General features: G+C 34.2%; 1 protein-coding gene across 1 annotated transcript in view; it reads left to right on the forward strand.

Annotated features, from left to right (window-relative positions):
• The window catches only part of HFM1 (helicase for meiosis 1), a 129,029-nt gene that overhangs the window by 16,000 nt on the left and 94,948 nt on the right, over positions 1-18,081 (forward strand). Inside the window, exons 5-15 of the mRNA XM_064588835.1 lie at positions 267-532; positions 1,123-1,170; positions 7,339-7,406; positions 7,881-8,013; positions 8,665-8,816; positions 9,382-9,459; positions 9,675-9,833; positions 13,811-14,011; positions 14,095-14,183; positions 17,754-17,797; positions 17,905-18,006. Coding sequence (XP_064444905.1) covers positions 267-532; positions 1,123-1,170; positions 7,339-7,406; positions 7,881-8,013; positions 8,665-8,816; positions 9,382-9,459; positions 9,675-9,833; positions 13,811-14,011; positions 14,095-14,183; positions 17,754-17,797; positions 17,905-18,006 — 1,340 coding nt within the window. The remainder of the gene's footprint in view (positions 1-266; positions 533-1,122; positions 1,171-7,338; positions 7,407-7,880; positions 8,014-8,664; positions 8,817-9,381; positions 9,460-9,674; positions 9,834-13,810; positions 14,012-14,094; positions 14,184-17,753; positions 17,798-17,904; positions 18,007-18,081) is intronic.

Consider the following 18,081-nt stretch of genomic DNA (forward strand, 5'->3'; position numbering starts at 1 on the left):
ATTTGAAAAGGGTGTGAATAGCAGGAGACAGGTATCATTGGGGTTGTCTTGGAGGTTGGATTCTACAAATGGGTTTGAGTTTCTGAAAAGTGAAAAGACATAATTCCGTGGTAAATTCGCCAAATTATATTTTAAGGGAATGCTTAAATTTTATATTTGAATAAACCACAATCTATGGGCATTTTTAAAGGGACCAATTTTATGCTAGTTTTTCCCATTCTACGCAGCTCTTACAAGTGCAAACATGTTTTGTTTTGTTTTTGCAGATTATTTAAAATATCTGACAATATACGTGAGGGTGTTAACTCTAATGACAGTACAAACTTGGACTCTCCTATTGGCTCAGTGAAAATTGCCCCAACAGAAATGAACAAAGGGGAATCATGGAAATGTAGCAGTAGTAAGCAGAAACATCAATATTCAGACATTAACATGTTTACAGCAAGCAATACTTTTTCTGCTTCTGAAATCAGAGAAGACATATTCAAAGCACCAACTTTTTCAGTTGCATCCCAGCCTCATGAAGTTCAAGGTTAATTCCTTGCTTTTTTCAGTTGGTTTTATAACAAAACAAACTAGTCTGTATTTCTCAGCATAAGGAAGAGTTAAAAAAATAATAAATTTGAGTAGATTATCTGTGTGCAGTTTCTGCATTTCTTGATCATATTGCATTTTAAGATTTTATTTATTTATTTGACAGAGAGAGAGACAGCGAGAGAGGGAACACAAGTTGGGGGAGCGGGAGAGGTAGAAGCAGACTTCCTGCCGAGCAGGGAGCCCGATGCGGGGCTCTATCCCAGGACCCTGGGATCATGACCTGAGCCAAAGGCACACGCTTAACCGACTGAGCCACCCAGGCGCCCCAATCATATTGCATTTTTTAAACTACGATCTAGGGTGCCTGGCTGACTTAGTTGGTAGAACATGTGACTCTTGGTGTCAGGGTTGTGAGTTTAAGCCCTGTGTTGGGCGTGGAGCCTACTTAGAAAAATAAAAAATGAAATAAACCATGATCTAATATTTAAGTGTGCTCTTAATAGAAAGTTATGCTAGTTTTATTGAAGCAGTTTGTATGGAAGAGATTAAAAATACCTATATAAATATGTAGAATTTTTTTTTTAGGGGTAACAGAAAATGATTTAGATTCCTTGAAGGCTGTCACAGAAATCCGTATCCTTTAAATTATTTTACTACAGCAACTTTATATTTGAATTCATAATTTGTAAGCATGTTATTTCATTGTGTCTATGTTTATTTTACTGACAAAGAAAAAGAAGGAAAAGTGAATCTTTTGGGTCATGTAAGAGACCCAGTGTGTGTGAGAATCAGTGCTGTTCAAAGTGTGGTCTGCAGACTGGTGCCAGTTTGTGAACTGCTTGTTACCAGTTTGTGACAAGATAAGTATAGAAATGAGATTTGTATTATTGGCTGAATTCTGAGCATATTTACTTAGATACAGATAATTTCTTACACTTTGGGTAAGGATAGCATATTGGGATAAACATGGATAGGGGAAATAAATGAGAATGGGACATTCTGTGGATTGGGGATATTTTTACAAATCTAGCATTTTTTGAATGAAATTTGCAGCTTATACCTATGATCTGATTTACGTGTCTGGGCATTTCCAATATAAATATTTTGAGTACATATATGTGTTCTGGAGGTAACATCCTCTTTGCTTTTTTGATACTTCATGTATGTCTATAACAGTGTACTTACTGTTTTTTATTATAATCGAGCAACTGTGACTATTATGTGACCATTTCCCTAGGACCTATGAACTCCTTGAAGGGAAGGGCCATCCCTTATTTATCCATCTCCAAATACACTGAAAGGCAGGTAAAGGAAGTTGTTCTGGCAAAAGAGTAGCTATGAGCCAGGATGAGGGTAAAATAGTGTGGAATATGTTAGAAAGAACAAACATTCCAGTTTGGCTGAAATAAAAGCTATGATTACAGGAGTAGTAGGACATAATGATTGAAAGGTATCTTAGGATCAGGTTATTTAATGCCATGAATACTAAGGTCAAGAGGTTTTTGTTTTTGTTTTTTAATTTATTAAGCAATGAGGAGAAACCATGAAGTATTTTGATCAAGTCAAGTTATATCATCAAAACCATGCTTTAGGAATATGGAATTAATGACTCAAAGCTGGGTAAGGCTCTAGACTCCACAAAAGTTATTGTCCATTTGGCAAAACAGAAAATGAATTCCTCCTGAGCTGGAGGAATCTAGGGGAGAATTATTCTAATCCTGGGTATTCAGGGGACTGAGACCATTCTGAGGTATGGTTAGAAAATATTTGCCTGACCAATCATGAAAATTTGCCTCCAATGCAGATAACTAAGTTAGAATGGGGGAAGGGAACAATAAAGGGTTATACATGATGATATCATACCTTCAGATGTGGTCAGCTTTTAGTGCTTCTGTTCAGCATGATGTCTCAATCCTGCTGTGCTTTCTTCTCTCTGGTGATCTAAATATGGTTGGAACACAGGAAATAGGTTAGCCTTAAACAGTTAAAGTTCTTCTCCTTATCTGTATGATGGGAAAGTCTTCTTATCGCTTACTGAAACTTGCCATAATATGACAGTAACTTTTCTGAAGAGTTTTAAAGATTTTCATGCTATATTAGCTCAGCTGAAGTGTTTCTGTTGCTTAAGTCTCTGTTAGTTAAGAATACTGCATACTCTTGTCTGCATTGATTTGTTGTTCAAAAAGTTCATTTGCTGTCAAACTCACAGAACTGCTACTTTTTATTATTTCTAAGTGTGTATTTAAAGCAGAAGACTAAATGCTTTTCATGATAATTTGAGAGTTTTGGAATTACTTGGACATGACATATTTTCTTTTTTTTTTTAAAGATTTTAATTTATTTATTGAGAGAGATAGTGATAGAGAGAGAGCATGAGAGGGGGAGAGTCAGAGGGAGAAGCAGACTCCCCGCCGAGCAAGGAGCCCGATGCGGGACTCGATCCCAGGACTCCAGGATCATGGCCTGAGCTGAAGGCAGTCGCTTAAACAACTGAGCCACCCAGGCGCCCCGACATGACATATTTTCTAATTCTTTTATAATATTTTACTATATTTGAATCCTCGGGACAATAGAAGCTTGGTCAGATTGATTTTGCTATAGTAATCTTATAATTTTCAATTCTGCAGACATTTTCCTACCTGTTATATAAATGCAGTGACATTGCTGAGAGTTTGTTGAACGAAAGGAAAAATTTGATATCAAGTGTTTATAGTGATGATAAGTGATGTTAGTAGTTGAGTTTTCTCATGAGCTGGAAAACTAATTCTACATCTACTCTGAATCAAAGATTCATTTTGTAAGTGTAAATTGATATGGAACCACCTAATGAGAGAAAAACCAGCATGATGGCCCACCTGTGGTACCCTCTTACCAGCCTCTTTCTATTCCTCCCATATCCCCATCCCCTGTCAACCACCATTCTACTCTCTATTTCTGAGTTTGACCTTTTGTGTTTTTTTAAGAGTCCACTTATAAGTTATACTGTGCATTATTTGTCTTTCTCTTTCTGGCTTAATTCATTTTGCATAATGGCCTTCAGGTTCATCCAATTTGTCAAAAAAGGGCAGAATTCCCTTCCTTTTTAAGGCTGAATAATATTTCAGTGTGTGTGTGTGTGTGTGTGTGTGTGTGTGTGTGTGTGATATCTCACATTTTCTTTATCCATTTGTCTCTTGACAAACACTTAAGGTTATTTCCATACCTTGATTATTGTGAATAATGCTGCAGTGAACATGGGAATACAGTTATCTGTGTGAGATACTGATTTTGTTTCCTTTGAAAATGTACCCTATGGGCACCTGGGTGGCTCAGTCTGTTAAGTGTCTGACTCTTGATTTCAGCTCAGGTCTTGATCTCAAGGTTGTGAGTTCAAGCCCCACATTGAATATGTACCCAGAAGTGAAGTTGCTGGATCATAAGATAGTTCTATTTTTAATTTTTGAAGGAACCTCCATACTGTTTTCCATAATATCAAACTATACCCCTTTACGTTCCTACCTACAGTGTACAAGGGTTCCCTTTTCTCCACATCCTCATAACATTTATCTTTTGTCTTTTTGGGAAATGACATCCTAACAGGTGTGAGGTGATATCTCATTGTGGTTTTAATTTGCATTTCCCTTATGATTAGTGAAGTTGAGCACTTTTCATGTACTGTTGGCCATTTGTGTTTTCTTTGGAAAAATGTCTATTCAGGTCGTTTGTCCATTTTTAAATTGGGTTATTTGGTTTTTGCTATTGAGTTGTATGAGTTCCTTGTATATTTTGGATATTAACCCCTTATCATATATATGGTTTATAAATATTTTCTCCTGTTCCATAGGTTGCTTTTTCATTTTGTTCATGGTTTCCCCTGCTGTGCAGAAGCTTTTTAGTTTGAAGTAGTACACTTTTTTACTTTTGCATTTGTTGCCTTGCCTTTGGTTTTAAATCTAAAAAAAAAATAATTGCCAAGACTAGTGTAGCCGAGTTTACCCCCATGTTTTCTTCTAGGAGTTTTAGGATTTCAGGTCTTACATTCAAGTGTTTAATCCACTTTGAGTTGATTTTGTATATAGTGCAAGGGATTCAGTTTCATTCTTTTGCATGTGGATATCCAGTTTTCCCAGTACCTTTTATTGAAGAGGTTATCTTTTCCCAGTTCTTGGCTCCTTTGTTGAAAATTTATTGACCATATACACACAGATTTATTTCTGGGCTATCTATTCTGTCGCATTGATCTAGGTGTCTGGTTTTTATGCCAATACCATCAGGGTTTTTTATTACTGTTGCTTTGTAATACAGTTTGAAATCAGGAAGTATGATGCCCCTGGCTTTGTTCTTCCTTCTCAAGATTGCTTTGGCCATTGGGGTCTTGTATAACTCCATATGAATTGTAGGATTGTTTTTTACATTTCTCTGAAAAATGCAGTTGGAGTTTTGATAAGGATTGAATTGAATCTGTAGATTGCTTTGGCAATTTACAATTTAGCAATATCAGTTCTTGAATCCTTGAACATGGAATATCTTTCCATTTATTTGTGTCTTCAATTTCTTTCATCAGTGTCTTACAGTAATTGGTTAAATTTATTCACTAGTATTTTATTTTTGATGCTATTATAAATGGGATGGTTAACTTTATTCCTTAGTATTTTATTTTTGATGCTATTGTAAATAGGATTGTTTTCTTCATTTCTCTTTTTGATATTTTGTTAGTGTATGGAAATGCAGCTGATTTTTGTATATTGATTTTGTATCCTGCAACTTTACTGAATTTGTTTATTCTAACAGTTTTTTGGTGGAGTCATTAGAGTTTTCTATATATAATATGATGTCATCTGTAAATAGAGACTACTTCTTCATTTTCAATTTGGATACCTTTTATATCTCTTTCTTGCCTAATTGCTCTGGTTATGATTTCCACTACTATTAAAAGTGGTGAAAGTGGGCATCCTTGTCTCTTTCCTAATCTTAGACAAAAGCTTTCAGCTTTTTGCCATTGAATATGATGTTAGCTGTGGGCTTGTCATAAATGGCCTTTATTATATTGGGGTACATTCCTTCTTTAGCCAGTTTCTGGAGAGTTTTTATCATGAAAAGATACTGTATTTGTCAAATGCTTTTTCTACATCTATTGAAATGATCATATTTTTAGTTTTAATTTTTTTTTTTTTAAGTAAGCTCTATGCCCAATGTGGGGCTTGAACTCACAACCCTAAGATCAGGAGTCACATGCTCTACTGACTGAGCCAGCTAGGCACCCCTGATCTTTAACTTTTTAATGTGGGAATATCATGTTGATTGATTTGTGGGTGTTAAACCATCTTTGTATTACAGATATAAATTCCATTTGATCATGGGGGTGTGACCCTTTTAATATACTGTTGAATTTGGTTTGTTAATATTTTGTAGATGATTTTTGCATCTATGTTCATTAGGGATATTGGCCTGTAATTTTCTTTTCTTGTAGTATCCTTACCTGGCTTTGGTATCAGTGTAAAATAAGTCCCTTAAGCTATCTTCATTTTTTTGTTCATTCTTTTTTCATTTTGCTCCTCTGACTGGATTAATTCTATTGCCCTGTCTTTGAGTTCATTGATTCTTTCTTCTGTTTGATCTGTCTGATGTTGAATCCCTGTGATTTCTGTTTGGTTCTTTTTTATATCTTCTATGACTTTGTTGAAATTCTTATTTTGTTTATGCATTGCTTTCCTGACCTTGGTGAGCATTTTTATGCATTATTTTAAACTATTGGGTAAATCACTTATGTCTATTTTGTTAAGTTTGGTTTCTGGAGATTTATCTTGTTCTTTTGTTTGGAACTATTCCCACTTCTTTGTTTTCTTTAACCTCTGTGCTGGTTTCTACACATTGGATAAAATATCCACCTTTCCCAATCTTGACAGGCTGGTCTTAGGAGATGAGCCTCATCAATTAACCTAGCCCAAGCTCCTAATTGCCTTTCGAACCTTTCTGATTGCCCAACTCACTGTCTTTGTTCTTAATGGCTTCTAGTAGTTGTGCTAAAATGTATCAGTGTCCCAAAGGGGAGAGTTGTAATTAGCACCTATGTGCAGGCTCTTTAGAAGCCAGAACCTGAGGTAGCAGCTGAGAAAATACGCAGTGAAATCCTTTCCAGGTAGAAACTGGAGATGAATATTTTTGCTGCTCCCTCAGCACTGAGTATACCTGCAGCGGAAGGGGGGGTTTTCCTGTGCCCATTTAAGAGTTGCTTCTTTGTTTGCTATCGTCCTGTGGGTCTCGTGAATTCAAGCCCTGTTGCCTTACAGAGTTGGGTGTTTTGGGGACTTATCCTGTGGGTGGGAGCCTTAAAGGTTGGGACTCTAGATGTGTGGTCCAAACTCTTTGCTCCTCAGGGAGAAGCTGGGGTTTGGGAGTTCCTTCCCAATTGTATGGTGCTGTGCCAATGATGGGATTTAGGGTAAGAGTTGTCTCAGCCTTCCCTACCCATTTTATTGTGGGTATTTTCATTCACCCAATGTGTAGGAGTCACTTAACTAATTTCTGGATTTTTCTTAGAATTGTTCCATGTGTAACTATATATTTGGTGCATCTGTGGGAGGAGGGAAAGTTCAGGAGCCTGTTATGTTGCCACGTTGGTCCCTCCCTCTATATCTATTAATTCCTTTCTTACGATGTTAAAATAGCAAGTATTAAAGCCTCATCATTAAATATTATCAAAGTTAATATTGATTAATTGAATTTTTAAATTAAAAATAACCAATAAATAAGTAAATTAATTAAAAGTAACCAATTCTTAAAATTCTGAAATATTTGACTCCTTAATGCTATTCTAAGCAGCGAAATTTAGAAGTATTTTCAAGGAATTCCCATATTTCAACTATATACAGTCCAAAGCCTTTGATGATGTAAGTATTTTATTATGATTTGTACTTATCTACCTCTTCTTATTTTATTGTGTGTTCTCTAAGGGCAAGGACTAGATCACATTCATCTTTATGTTTCCAATGCCACACTCAGTGACTGGTACATTATAGGAACTAAAAAAATGTTTGCTAAATAAATGCATGTGACTTTCATAGGTTGGTGTGTTTATATTTATTAGATTTATACAATTTCTCTGGAAGCTAAAGAAATTATTTACTTCTAGGTCTAACATATTACTTTCACAAAAAACACAAAATGATGAATTATTAATAGTGGTGGGTTTTTTTTTTTTTGAGGTTGTGGATCTAGAGCAAGGTTAGAATTTTAATAATTTTAGAGGTAAAAATAATTTGAATTGTTATTCCAGAGAGTCTTTCTTATATATTTTCTAACAAATTGAGAGTGTGAATGAAAAATTCTATATATTCCTTGATTGATTAAATTGTATTTTTTAGCTTCTTTACACAGATAGGAATTTTGTGATTTGTGCTCCAACTGGTTCTGGGAAAACTGTAGTGTTTGAACTAGCTATAACAAGATTATTAATGGAAGTCCCATTGCCATGGTCAAACATTAAAATTGTTTACAGTAAGTATTTATATATTGTAAGAGTAATTAATTATAATAATGAAAAACCATTGAGGCAAAAGTAAGAAATAAATTAAAGTTCAGGCCATAGGAATTAATATTTGGTTCTCCATACATTTTTAGTGAAAACCTATCACATTTGCTCTTGTCTGTTACATTAAATTCCAAACACATTTTCCCAGAGTTGTAAATAAAAAGTAATATTTAAATTGAAAATTTGACCTTTAGATGTTTATTTTTTAAAGGACAACAAGAACAATAAATTCAAACATTTTGTAATTCTAAAAAAATTCCATAGGAACATCTACTCTCTTAGGTATATATATATTTAAAATTTTTCATTAAAGTAATTTATATACATGGTTAAAAAAATAAATTATCACAAAAAGGCTTATAATGAATAAGCAATAATCTTCTGCCTTACCTCTCTCTGCTCTTAGTTACAGTTCCCTGAATAATTACTTCTTTTTCTATTTTTAGTTCAGTCTGGTGATTATATCTCTAGATAATATGCTTATATTAACTCTTTCAATTTATAAATATTAGGCAGCACCTAGATGTGTAGTTTTATCTTAATTTTATTAACAATGTTTGTGAAAGTAATTTTAAAATTGCACTGACATTCAAAATATATATCTTATGTTGTTATAGTGGCACCAATAAAAGCCCTGTGTAGTCAGCGTTTTGATGATTGGAAAGAAAAATTTGGACCAATAGGATTGAATTGTAAAGAACTCACTGGAGATACAGTAATGGATGACCTATTTGAGATTCAGCATGCCCATATTATTATGACAACTCCAGTAGGTGTTATTTATACTCTATTATTTCCTTGGTTTATTAGAAAATGTTTCTCTTCACCAAGAATAAAAGTTAGAAGAAAATACAAAGTAGGAGAATATATTTGCAATGTAAAAAACAAACAAACATAAAAAGTACTATAAAGAATACTTACTAATCAGTAAGTAAAAGACAAATTACCAAATGGGAAAAATAGACAAAAGATATGATTAGGCAATTTGTTATTGAGGATAATTTGTAATCTTACTTTTTGCTTGTATTCTTTTATCCAAGTATTATGTATTGCAGAGGGAGGACCTTTGTAGGGCTTAAAAAAGGTAATTAGACTATAATTTTGTATATTTTTGGTTAAACTCAAAAATAAATGGGGGTTTAGTTTTTTAAGCACTTGTAAGACTATCAAAATCCTTTAAAATGTTTTTAATCTTTAAATCTTTTTCAGAATACTTTTAAGATGTGAATTAAAATATTGCCTGTTGTTTGTATCATGTTAAGATTTTTATTGATATCTTAATAACATTTATTATAATTTCTTATTATGTTAAACCACATGCATTTTTTCTTTAGGAAAAATGGGATAGCATGACTAGAAAATGGAGAGACAACTCTTTGGTCAAGCTGGTTAGACTGTTTCTCATTGATGAGGTAGTGAACACATTACTCATTTTCAGAGATAAACATAAAATGATGATTGGAATGGATAGAAAGAAACAAGGCATTTTCAACCAAACTATATGTTTGTTTTATCCCTTCAAGTGGAAAGGCTTATTTTCTTAAGAGTGTTAATATTATTATGGATTTTAATTGATTAGTTTTTTATTTTTATAGTTAATCATTTTTTTTCTTGATTTCTTTCTTAGGTACATGTTGTAAAAGATGAAAATCGTGGACCAACTCTTGAAGTTGTAGTTAGCAGAATGAAAACTGTACAGTCTTTATCTCCTACTTCTGAAAATAGCAGCACAGTTATTCCAATGAGATTTGTAGCTGTATCTGCAACAATTCCAAATGCTGAGGATGTAAGTTAGAATTTCAGTCTATCAGATTTTTTTATGACTAGTGAAATATTTTGTCATTTTAATCTTAGAGGAAAGCGAGGGTTTTTTTCTGTAAATCCCATAACCGATTTAGTAGGAAAGTATGTTATAGAAAATTATGGTTAGATTTCATAGGTATGGCAGTATTAGGCCTTAATATTTGGTTGATTTGGTTTAATGAAACATTTTTGGTATAAGTCTGTTGTTTACTAGTATCTAAATGTCTTGGTTTTTATGGGTTTCAGGTACCTCATTATGACTAGTAATTTGTTATGGTTGTTGTAATCAGCTGACTGTAGTTGTATAGCAAAGTATGGTGGAGAATAAAAATAATTGCTTAGGTGATTACCACCCACCTTTTCACATTCTATGTGACTGGCATTATGGAAAGCACTAATAATAGATACAAAAGTGAAAACATATAGACCCTGCCCTTGAGGAGGATCTCATGGTTAATGGGGTACACAGACAGGTAAAGAAATAATTGTACATAGGATTATACTTGTCCTAATTTTTTTTTCATTGTTTGGGCAAACTTCTTGAAAAATAGTATGGTTTCATTGTTCCTCACTCTTATTTCCTTCTCAGCCTACTATAGTATGACTTTTTTCTCCTACTACTTAGAAATTTCACAAATAGTTCCTATATTGTCTAATCCAATGGAAAATTTTGCCTGATTTATCTTTAATTTGGCAAAATTATTCATTTTCCAGTTCTTAAGTTAACAGCTTGTTCATATTCAAGAATAATAGAGAAAATTTTTAAGTATATATAATCAACAGAAACCCAGTGTTTGTCTTTCCAGATGTATAGGTGGAATCACTATGCGTGCTCTTTTATGACTTGCATGTCACCTACAGACATTTCCATGTCATTAGAAATTCTTCTTTAATATACTTTTTGTGGTTTTATTATAATTTATTTATCTAATGCTTTAATGATAGAAGATTATTTCCATTTTTGCTGTTGTAAATGGTGCTAAAGTTAATACATCTTTGAAAACATGATTATTTCTCTAGGATGAACTTCTAGAATGGAATAACTGAGTCAAAGGATCTATAAAACTCTAAGGAAACAGTGCTTTCATAAAATGGTATAGTCATGTATACTTCCACCATCAGCCATTTCTCTGTATTCTAGCACTGGATATTATAATAAATTATTGTTATTATTACATTTAAATAGTTTTCAGGGTGCCTGAGTGGCTCAGTTGGTTAAGCGTCTGCCTTTGGCTCAGGTCATGATCCCTGGTCCTGCAATCCAGGCTCTTTGCTCAGTGGATAGTCTTCTTCCCCTCTTCCCTCTGCCCTTCCACATATAAGTGAAGCCATATGATAATTTACTTTCTCTGCTTGACTTATTTCACTTAGCATAATCCCCTCCAGTTCCATCCATGTTGATGCAAATGATGGATATTCATTCTTTTTGATGGCTGAGTAACCATTCGTCTGTTGAAGGGCATCTTGGCTCCTTCCACAGTTTGGCTATTGTGGACATTGCTGCTATGAACATTGGGGTGCATGTGCCCCTTCTTCTCACTACATCTGTATCTTTGGGGTAAATACCCAGTAGTGCAATTGCTGGGCCATAGGGTAGCTCTATTTTTAACTTTTTGAGGAACCTCCATACTGTTTTCCAGAGTGGCTCCACCAGTTTGCATTCCCACCAACAGTGTAAGAGGGTTCCCTTTTCTTCACATCCTCTCCAACATTTGTTGTTTCCTGTCTTGTTAATTTTTGCCATTCTAACTGGGTGTAAGGTAGTATCTCAGTGTGGTTTTGATTTGAATTTCCCTGATGGCTAATGATGTTGAACATTTTTTTCATGTGTCTGTTAGCCATTCATATGTCTGCCTTGGAGAAATGTCTGTTCATGTCTTCTGCCCATTTCTTGACTGGATTATTTGTTTTTTGGGTGCTGAGTTTGAGAAGTTCTTTATAGAGCATAGATACCAAACCTTTGTCTGTTATGTCATTTACAAATATCTTTTCCCATCCTGTGGGTTGCCTCTTTGTTTTGTTGACTGTTTCCTTTGCTGTGCAGAAGCTTTTTATCTTGATGAAGTCCCAAAAGTTCATTTTCCCTTTTGTTTCCTTTGCCTTTGGAGACGTGTCTTGAAAGAAGGTGCTATGTCTGATGTCAAAGAGGTTACTGCCTATGTTCTCCTCTAGGATTTTGATGGATTCCTGTCTCACATTGAGGTCTTTCATCCATTTTGAGTTTATCTTTGTGTATGGTGTAAGAGAATAGTCGAGTTTCATTCTTTTGTATATAGCTGTTCAATTTTCCCAGCATCATTTATTGAAGAGACTGTCTTTTTTCCATTGGACATTTTTCCTGCTTTGTTGAAGATTAGTTGACCATAGAGTTGAGGGTCCATATCTGGGCTCTCTATTTGTTTTTGTGCCAGTACCATGCTGTCTTGGTGATCACAGCTTTGTAATATAGCTTGAAATCAGGCAATGTGATACTTTATGTGGAAAACCCAAAAGACTCCACCCCCAAATTACTAGAACTCATATAGCAATTCAGTAACATGGCAGGATACAAAATCAATGCACAGAAATCAGTTGCTTTTCTATACACTAACAATGTAATTGTAGAAAGAGAAATTAGGGAATTGATTCCATTTACAATAGCACTAAAAACCATAAGGTACTTTGGAATAAACCTAACTAAAGAGGTAAAGGATCTGTACTCTAGAAACTACAGAACAGTTATGAAGGAAATTGAAGAAGACACAAAAAGATGGAAAAACATTCCATGCTCATGGATTGGAGGACTAAACATTGTTAAAATGTCTATGCTGCCCAGAGCAGTCAATACTTTGAATGCCAACCCGATCCTAATACCAATGGCATTTTTCAAAGAGCTGGAACAAACAATCCTAAAATTTGTATGGAACCAGAAAAGAACCTGAATTGCCAAGGAAATGTTGAAAAAGAAAAACAAAGCTGGGGGCATCATGTTGAAGTAAATATTTTTAATATATCAATTACTTTAAGTTCTTTTTTTGTACCTTGTCAGGTCATGTTCTTTACCCTTTTTTTCACATTGGGATAATAAACTTTTCTTATTGATTTGTAAGCTGTCATTAAATATCAGTACTCTGTAATTCTTGAAATTCTTTTGCCCTTTGTGATAATCACTACATCTGTGAATGCTACTTTCCTGTCTCTTTGTACAAGTCTTCTTTCTCAATTTTCTCCTAAATTAAGGTCTTCACTCTTGGCCTTCTTCCCCTTTCAAATTAAATTCTTGTGTGATCTTTTTTGTACACATGGTAGCCTTGAAAATGTTTTAATATTTCCTTCCCCTGTAACTAAAAACTCATTAATCCATCTTCCTGTCAAAGCAATGGTCAGTTTCAGAGCAGGCATGAAGCCTAATTACTAACCAGGTTATATGAAGATAAGGATTGCTCACCATAGCTTCAGAAATTAACAAGTGACTCAGGCATTGAGTCTGAAATGTGCTTTCGGCACTGCCATCTCTCAAGTGTTTATTTGCTCTTTGTTTAAAAATTGTCAACCCTTGCCAATCTAAGCCAACCATTACTTTGCTACTCTTTGGCTATTATTTAGCACAACTCAAAAGATCTGTCATGCATATCTAGGCATAGTTCTGAAAAATAGGAAGGTTATAATGATAGTGAGAAATTCAGTTTCTCTGCCAAAATCAATTTTAATTTTATTTTGGACTCTTGGGAAGGAAAATAAAACAAAATAATAATTAATTGGGAGTTTACCATGTTGAAGAGTGGGACTAATCTTAAAATACTGCTACTGATAATACCTACCAATATATAAATAGAATAGTGTCACTGGAATATGTAATACTGACAAAGACAGCCTAATTATTTTTATACCTTCTCTTTAAAAGTGGTCTATTATTTGGTTATGTTTAGCCATAAAACTTGACTAGAAAAAACTTTTAATGTATGTTTCTGTTATTTAAAGATTGCAGAATGGCTTTCAGATGGTGAAAGACCTGCGGTATGTCTGAAAATGGATGAGAAACACAGGCCAGTGAAACTTCGGAAAGTGGTCCTTGGATTTCCCTGCAGAAGTAACCAAACCGAATTTAAGTTTGATTTAACCCTCAACTACAAAATTGCCAGTGTTATACAAACATACTCTGATCAGAAACCCACACTTGTGGTATGGATTGTTACTTGCTTATTTTTGAGTGTGATGTTCAGCTTTTAATATGATTAATCCAAGAATTACTCATTTATTTTCAGTTTTGTGCAACAAGAAAAGGTGTACAACAGGCTGCTTCTGTTCTTGTGAAAGATGCTAAATTTATTATGGCTGTGGAACAGAAACAGAGGTATATTTTTTCTTTTTTGTTATTGGAGATAGGAAGACTTTTAGGGATTATCTAGATGAGATGAGAAAACTAGGTTTTTTTCCTTCACCTTTTCAAGTTAATCAGCCTCTCTAAGCCTTAGTTTCCTCATCTATAAATTAAAGATAATAGTAATTTGGAAGATTAAGTGAGAGTGAATCTTAGTGACATTATGATCCTGTCTTCTTTATTTCATAGCCATGTTTCTTGAAAGGTTATTCATATTGCTGTCTTCATTTTTTTTTTTTAATCCACTTTGAATTTGGCATCTGTTGTAATCTTTCACTAAAGCTAAACTTGCTGTTGATCTCTCAGGAGCTTCTAATACATTTGATCCCTCCCACCTTATTTAAAAACTCTGGACTCTGTGCTTCCGAGATCATCCTCTACCAAGTTTCTTCCTACTTTGCTGGCTGCTCATTCTCAATCCTCTTTTCACCTCTTCTACCCAACTCTGAAGTGTTGACATTCTAGAGGTTCTTTCCAAGGTTCATTCTTTCTAATTCCACACTCCTGGGTATTTGTATCTATCACATGGGTTCAAAGAATATATGTATGCTCATATTTATATATGTCTGTGAGTTCCTAAATTTATAACTCCATTCTGAACTCTAGTCTATAGTCCATGCCTAACTGACATCTCCAATTGCATATGTATGAGCATCTCAAACTATTAGAAACTAATAGTGATTTGAACTAAGGAGGTGGCAGTGTTGATGGAGATAAAATGATATATTTAAGATATAATTAGAAGTAAGAATAAACAGGACTTGGTAATTGTTTGCCTATGTGGAGGAAGGTGAGAGAGGTGTCAGTGATAGGTTTCTGCCATGAGCAACCAGGGAGTGTTGTATAATTTAGATGGGCGAACACTGGAAGAGGAGTTAGTTTGAGAGAAAGAACCATGATTCTGTTTTGGATATATTGAGTGAAAAGGAATGGAATGCCATTTTGAGTTGGTGTAGACCAGGAAAAGAGACTGATGCTTACCTCAATTCCCCTTTGACCACTCATGTTCTAACAATTACTACAAGACTTCTTTTTGCTATTCAAGCCCCAGGTTCTGTTACTATGGTTTCTCAATCTAACATGTTCAGCTATTTTGTACTCTGGTTTCTTTAGCTTTTTATTAAATACCTCTTCTTTGTATCATGCATTCAAATAACAAAATATTTCTATATTTTGGAATGTCTTAGTTAACTTCAAGAAGTTAATTGGTAGTATTCTCATAATAAGAATGTTTCCCAAGCTTTTTTTTTTAAGTTTTTATTTTAATCACCTGGTCTGAGCCTTTGGTTTTAATCCAGAAAACTTCTTGGCTACTTATGGGCAATGATCAAGCATATTGGGAGAATGTATGCATCCATTAGGTCATTTTGCTGGCAAAATCCTTTTCTATAATCAAATCACAATTGATAGTTTCCATACCAGCTGCACTTGGTTTTTTAGCATTCTTGATTATTAATTTTCTAAATGTTTTTAGCAAAGATGGGGTTTCAAAAACCAATTGACCAGGTCATTATAAAACTAGTAATAGTATAAATGTAAACTGGAATTTTTAAAATAAAGTGTAGCTATAGAGTAAGGAGACTGTAAGTAGCAAAGAGTAATTTGGAACTTTTCTACGTGGGTGAATAAACTAGTTGATCAAGTTGGGCCATGTGACTTTTAGTCAGAAACAGATGTGGTTGTCAAGCAATGAGGCTTATTTTCTTGCTCAAAAACTAACTCTGAAGGAAATTTTTTAAAACTTATAGAATTCATATGGAATGGTTATATGACCTCCCAAGATGAGTACTTAATAATTAGTATTTTGAACCTGAACCTATCTATAAGAGTAAGGAACTGAAATAGCTAACCTGTGTGCATCCTTAAAACTAATTTCCATTGCATCCTTTCCCTTTTACCCTGTTGTCTGCTGCACCCAAATTAGCTAATTTTGTTTTAGATAATCATTTTCGTACACAGAAGCATATATCATGTTTCTCCTTTTCTTACTTCCCACTCTTTACCTAGTTACTCAAGGAAAATTTCTTTTTTTTTTTTCTGATGATTGGAATACTTTCTAATATATTTTATCACGAAAGGTATGAGAAATATAAAGCATGACACAAATCTAAGTTTAACTGCAGAACAGAAGGACAAAAAGCACTTCATAACCATAATTTTAGTATCACCTTTCCCCCATGGATTATTTCACCACTTTGACACCACACAGTATTCTTATAAGGTTTTTTAATTTTATTTTATTATGTTATGTTAATCATTGTACATTACATCATTAGTTTTTGATAGGAAAATTTCTCTTGTCTTTCAATTCTTTTTTCACTCTTTGTCTCTCCCTTTTTTTCCCCCCCTTTTCCCCCCATTTTTATTCCTGTTTTTCCAGGAATGAAATGCTGGTATTAGAAACAACATGAGAGGCTCCTGGATGGTGCAGGCTGTTGAGCAACCGACTCTTGGTTTTAGCTCAGGTCATGATCTTGGGGTCGTGGGATGGAGCCCCCGTCAGGCTCCGAGTCTGCTTAGGATTCTCCCTCTCTCCTGCCTGCCCCACACTGTTCTCTCTCTCTCTCAAATAAATAAATAAATCTTAAAAAGAAAAAAAAAAAGAGCATTAAGTTAGAGACCATGATTTGGATTGCAGTGCTGCCACTTTACTAGCTGGGTACCACTGGGCACATTACTTCTGTCAGTTTCAATTTCTTAATCAGGGTGGGATAATATGGGCATCGACTATCTATATTACCATATTATTACCATTTTGGCTAATTTCACTTAGCACAATGCCCGCTAGCTTCATCCATGTTGTCGAAAAAGGCAGAATTTCCTTCTTTCTTAAGACTGAATAATATTCCATTGTGCGTGTGTGTGTGTTTGTGTGTGTATATCAAATGTTCTTTGTCCATTCATCTGTCTCAGACACTTAAGTTGTTTCTATATGTTGGCTATTCTGAATAATTTTGCAGTCAACATAGGAGTACAGGTATCTCTTTGAGATATGATTTTGTTTCCTTTGGATATAATCCAGAAGTGGAATTGCTGGATGATGTGGTAGTTCTATATTTAGTTTTTTGAGGAATCTTCATATTGTTTTCCATAGTCGCCGTATTAGTTTACTATTCCCACCAACAGTGCACACGGGCTCTCTTTTCTCTACATCCTCACCAGCATTTGTTATCTCCTGTCATTTTAATACTAGCCATTCAACAGGTGTGAGGTGATACCTCATTGTAGTTTTGACTTTCATTTGTCCCTGATGATTAGTGATGTGGAGCATCTTTCCATGTATTGTTGGCCATTTGTATAACTTTACTGGAAAAATGTTTTTTAGGTCCTTTGCCCATTTTTAAATTGTTTCTTGTTTTGCTGAGTTGTAAGTTTAGGGACTTCTGAATATGAAAGTTAGATATTCTGTACTTCTTAAAGGTGATTTTCAAACAATGATATTGTGAAAACGTTTTGATATCTATAGCTTCAAAATGATTAATAAACTAAGAGTTTTTATGTTAATGGAATAACTCTTAAAGTTTTATGGTATTTTTAAAATAGGTTACAGAAGTGTGCATATTCCGTAAGAGATTCAAAACTGAGAGGTAAGTTTAGAGATTATTTTTGAATAGCATTTTCAGCTACACATAAAAGAAATCAATTATGGATGAAATATTAACAGCATATAACAGATTATATATTTTTATTATAGATATCTTAATACATGGTGTTGCTTATCATCATGCTGGTATGGAGCTGTTAGATAGAAAAGTAGTTGAAGGAGCTTTCACTGTTGGAGATCTACCAGTTCTTTGTAAGTAAAACATATTCTTGTGGCTATTATATTTTGGAAAACTATTTATCTGTTAAGAGAAAAAAAGAAAAAGCT

This window comes from Mirounga angustirostris, unplaced genomic scaffold (genome assembly GCF_029215605.1).
Source record: "Mirounga angustirostris isolate CCGP_5_RB_7025 unplaced genomic scaffold, mMirAng1.0.hap1 SCAF_4, whole genome shotgun sequence".
NCBI classification, from domain to species: Eukaryota; Metazoa; Chordata; class Mammalia; order Carnivora; family Phocidae; genus Mirounga; species Mirounga angustirostris.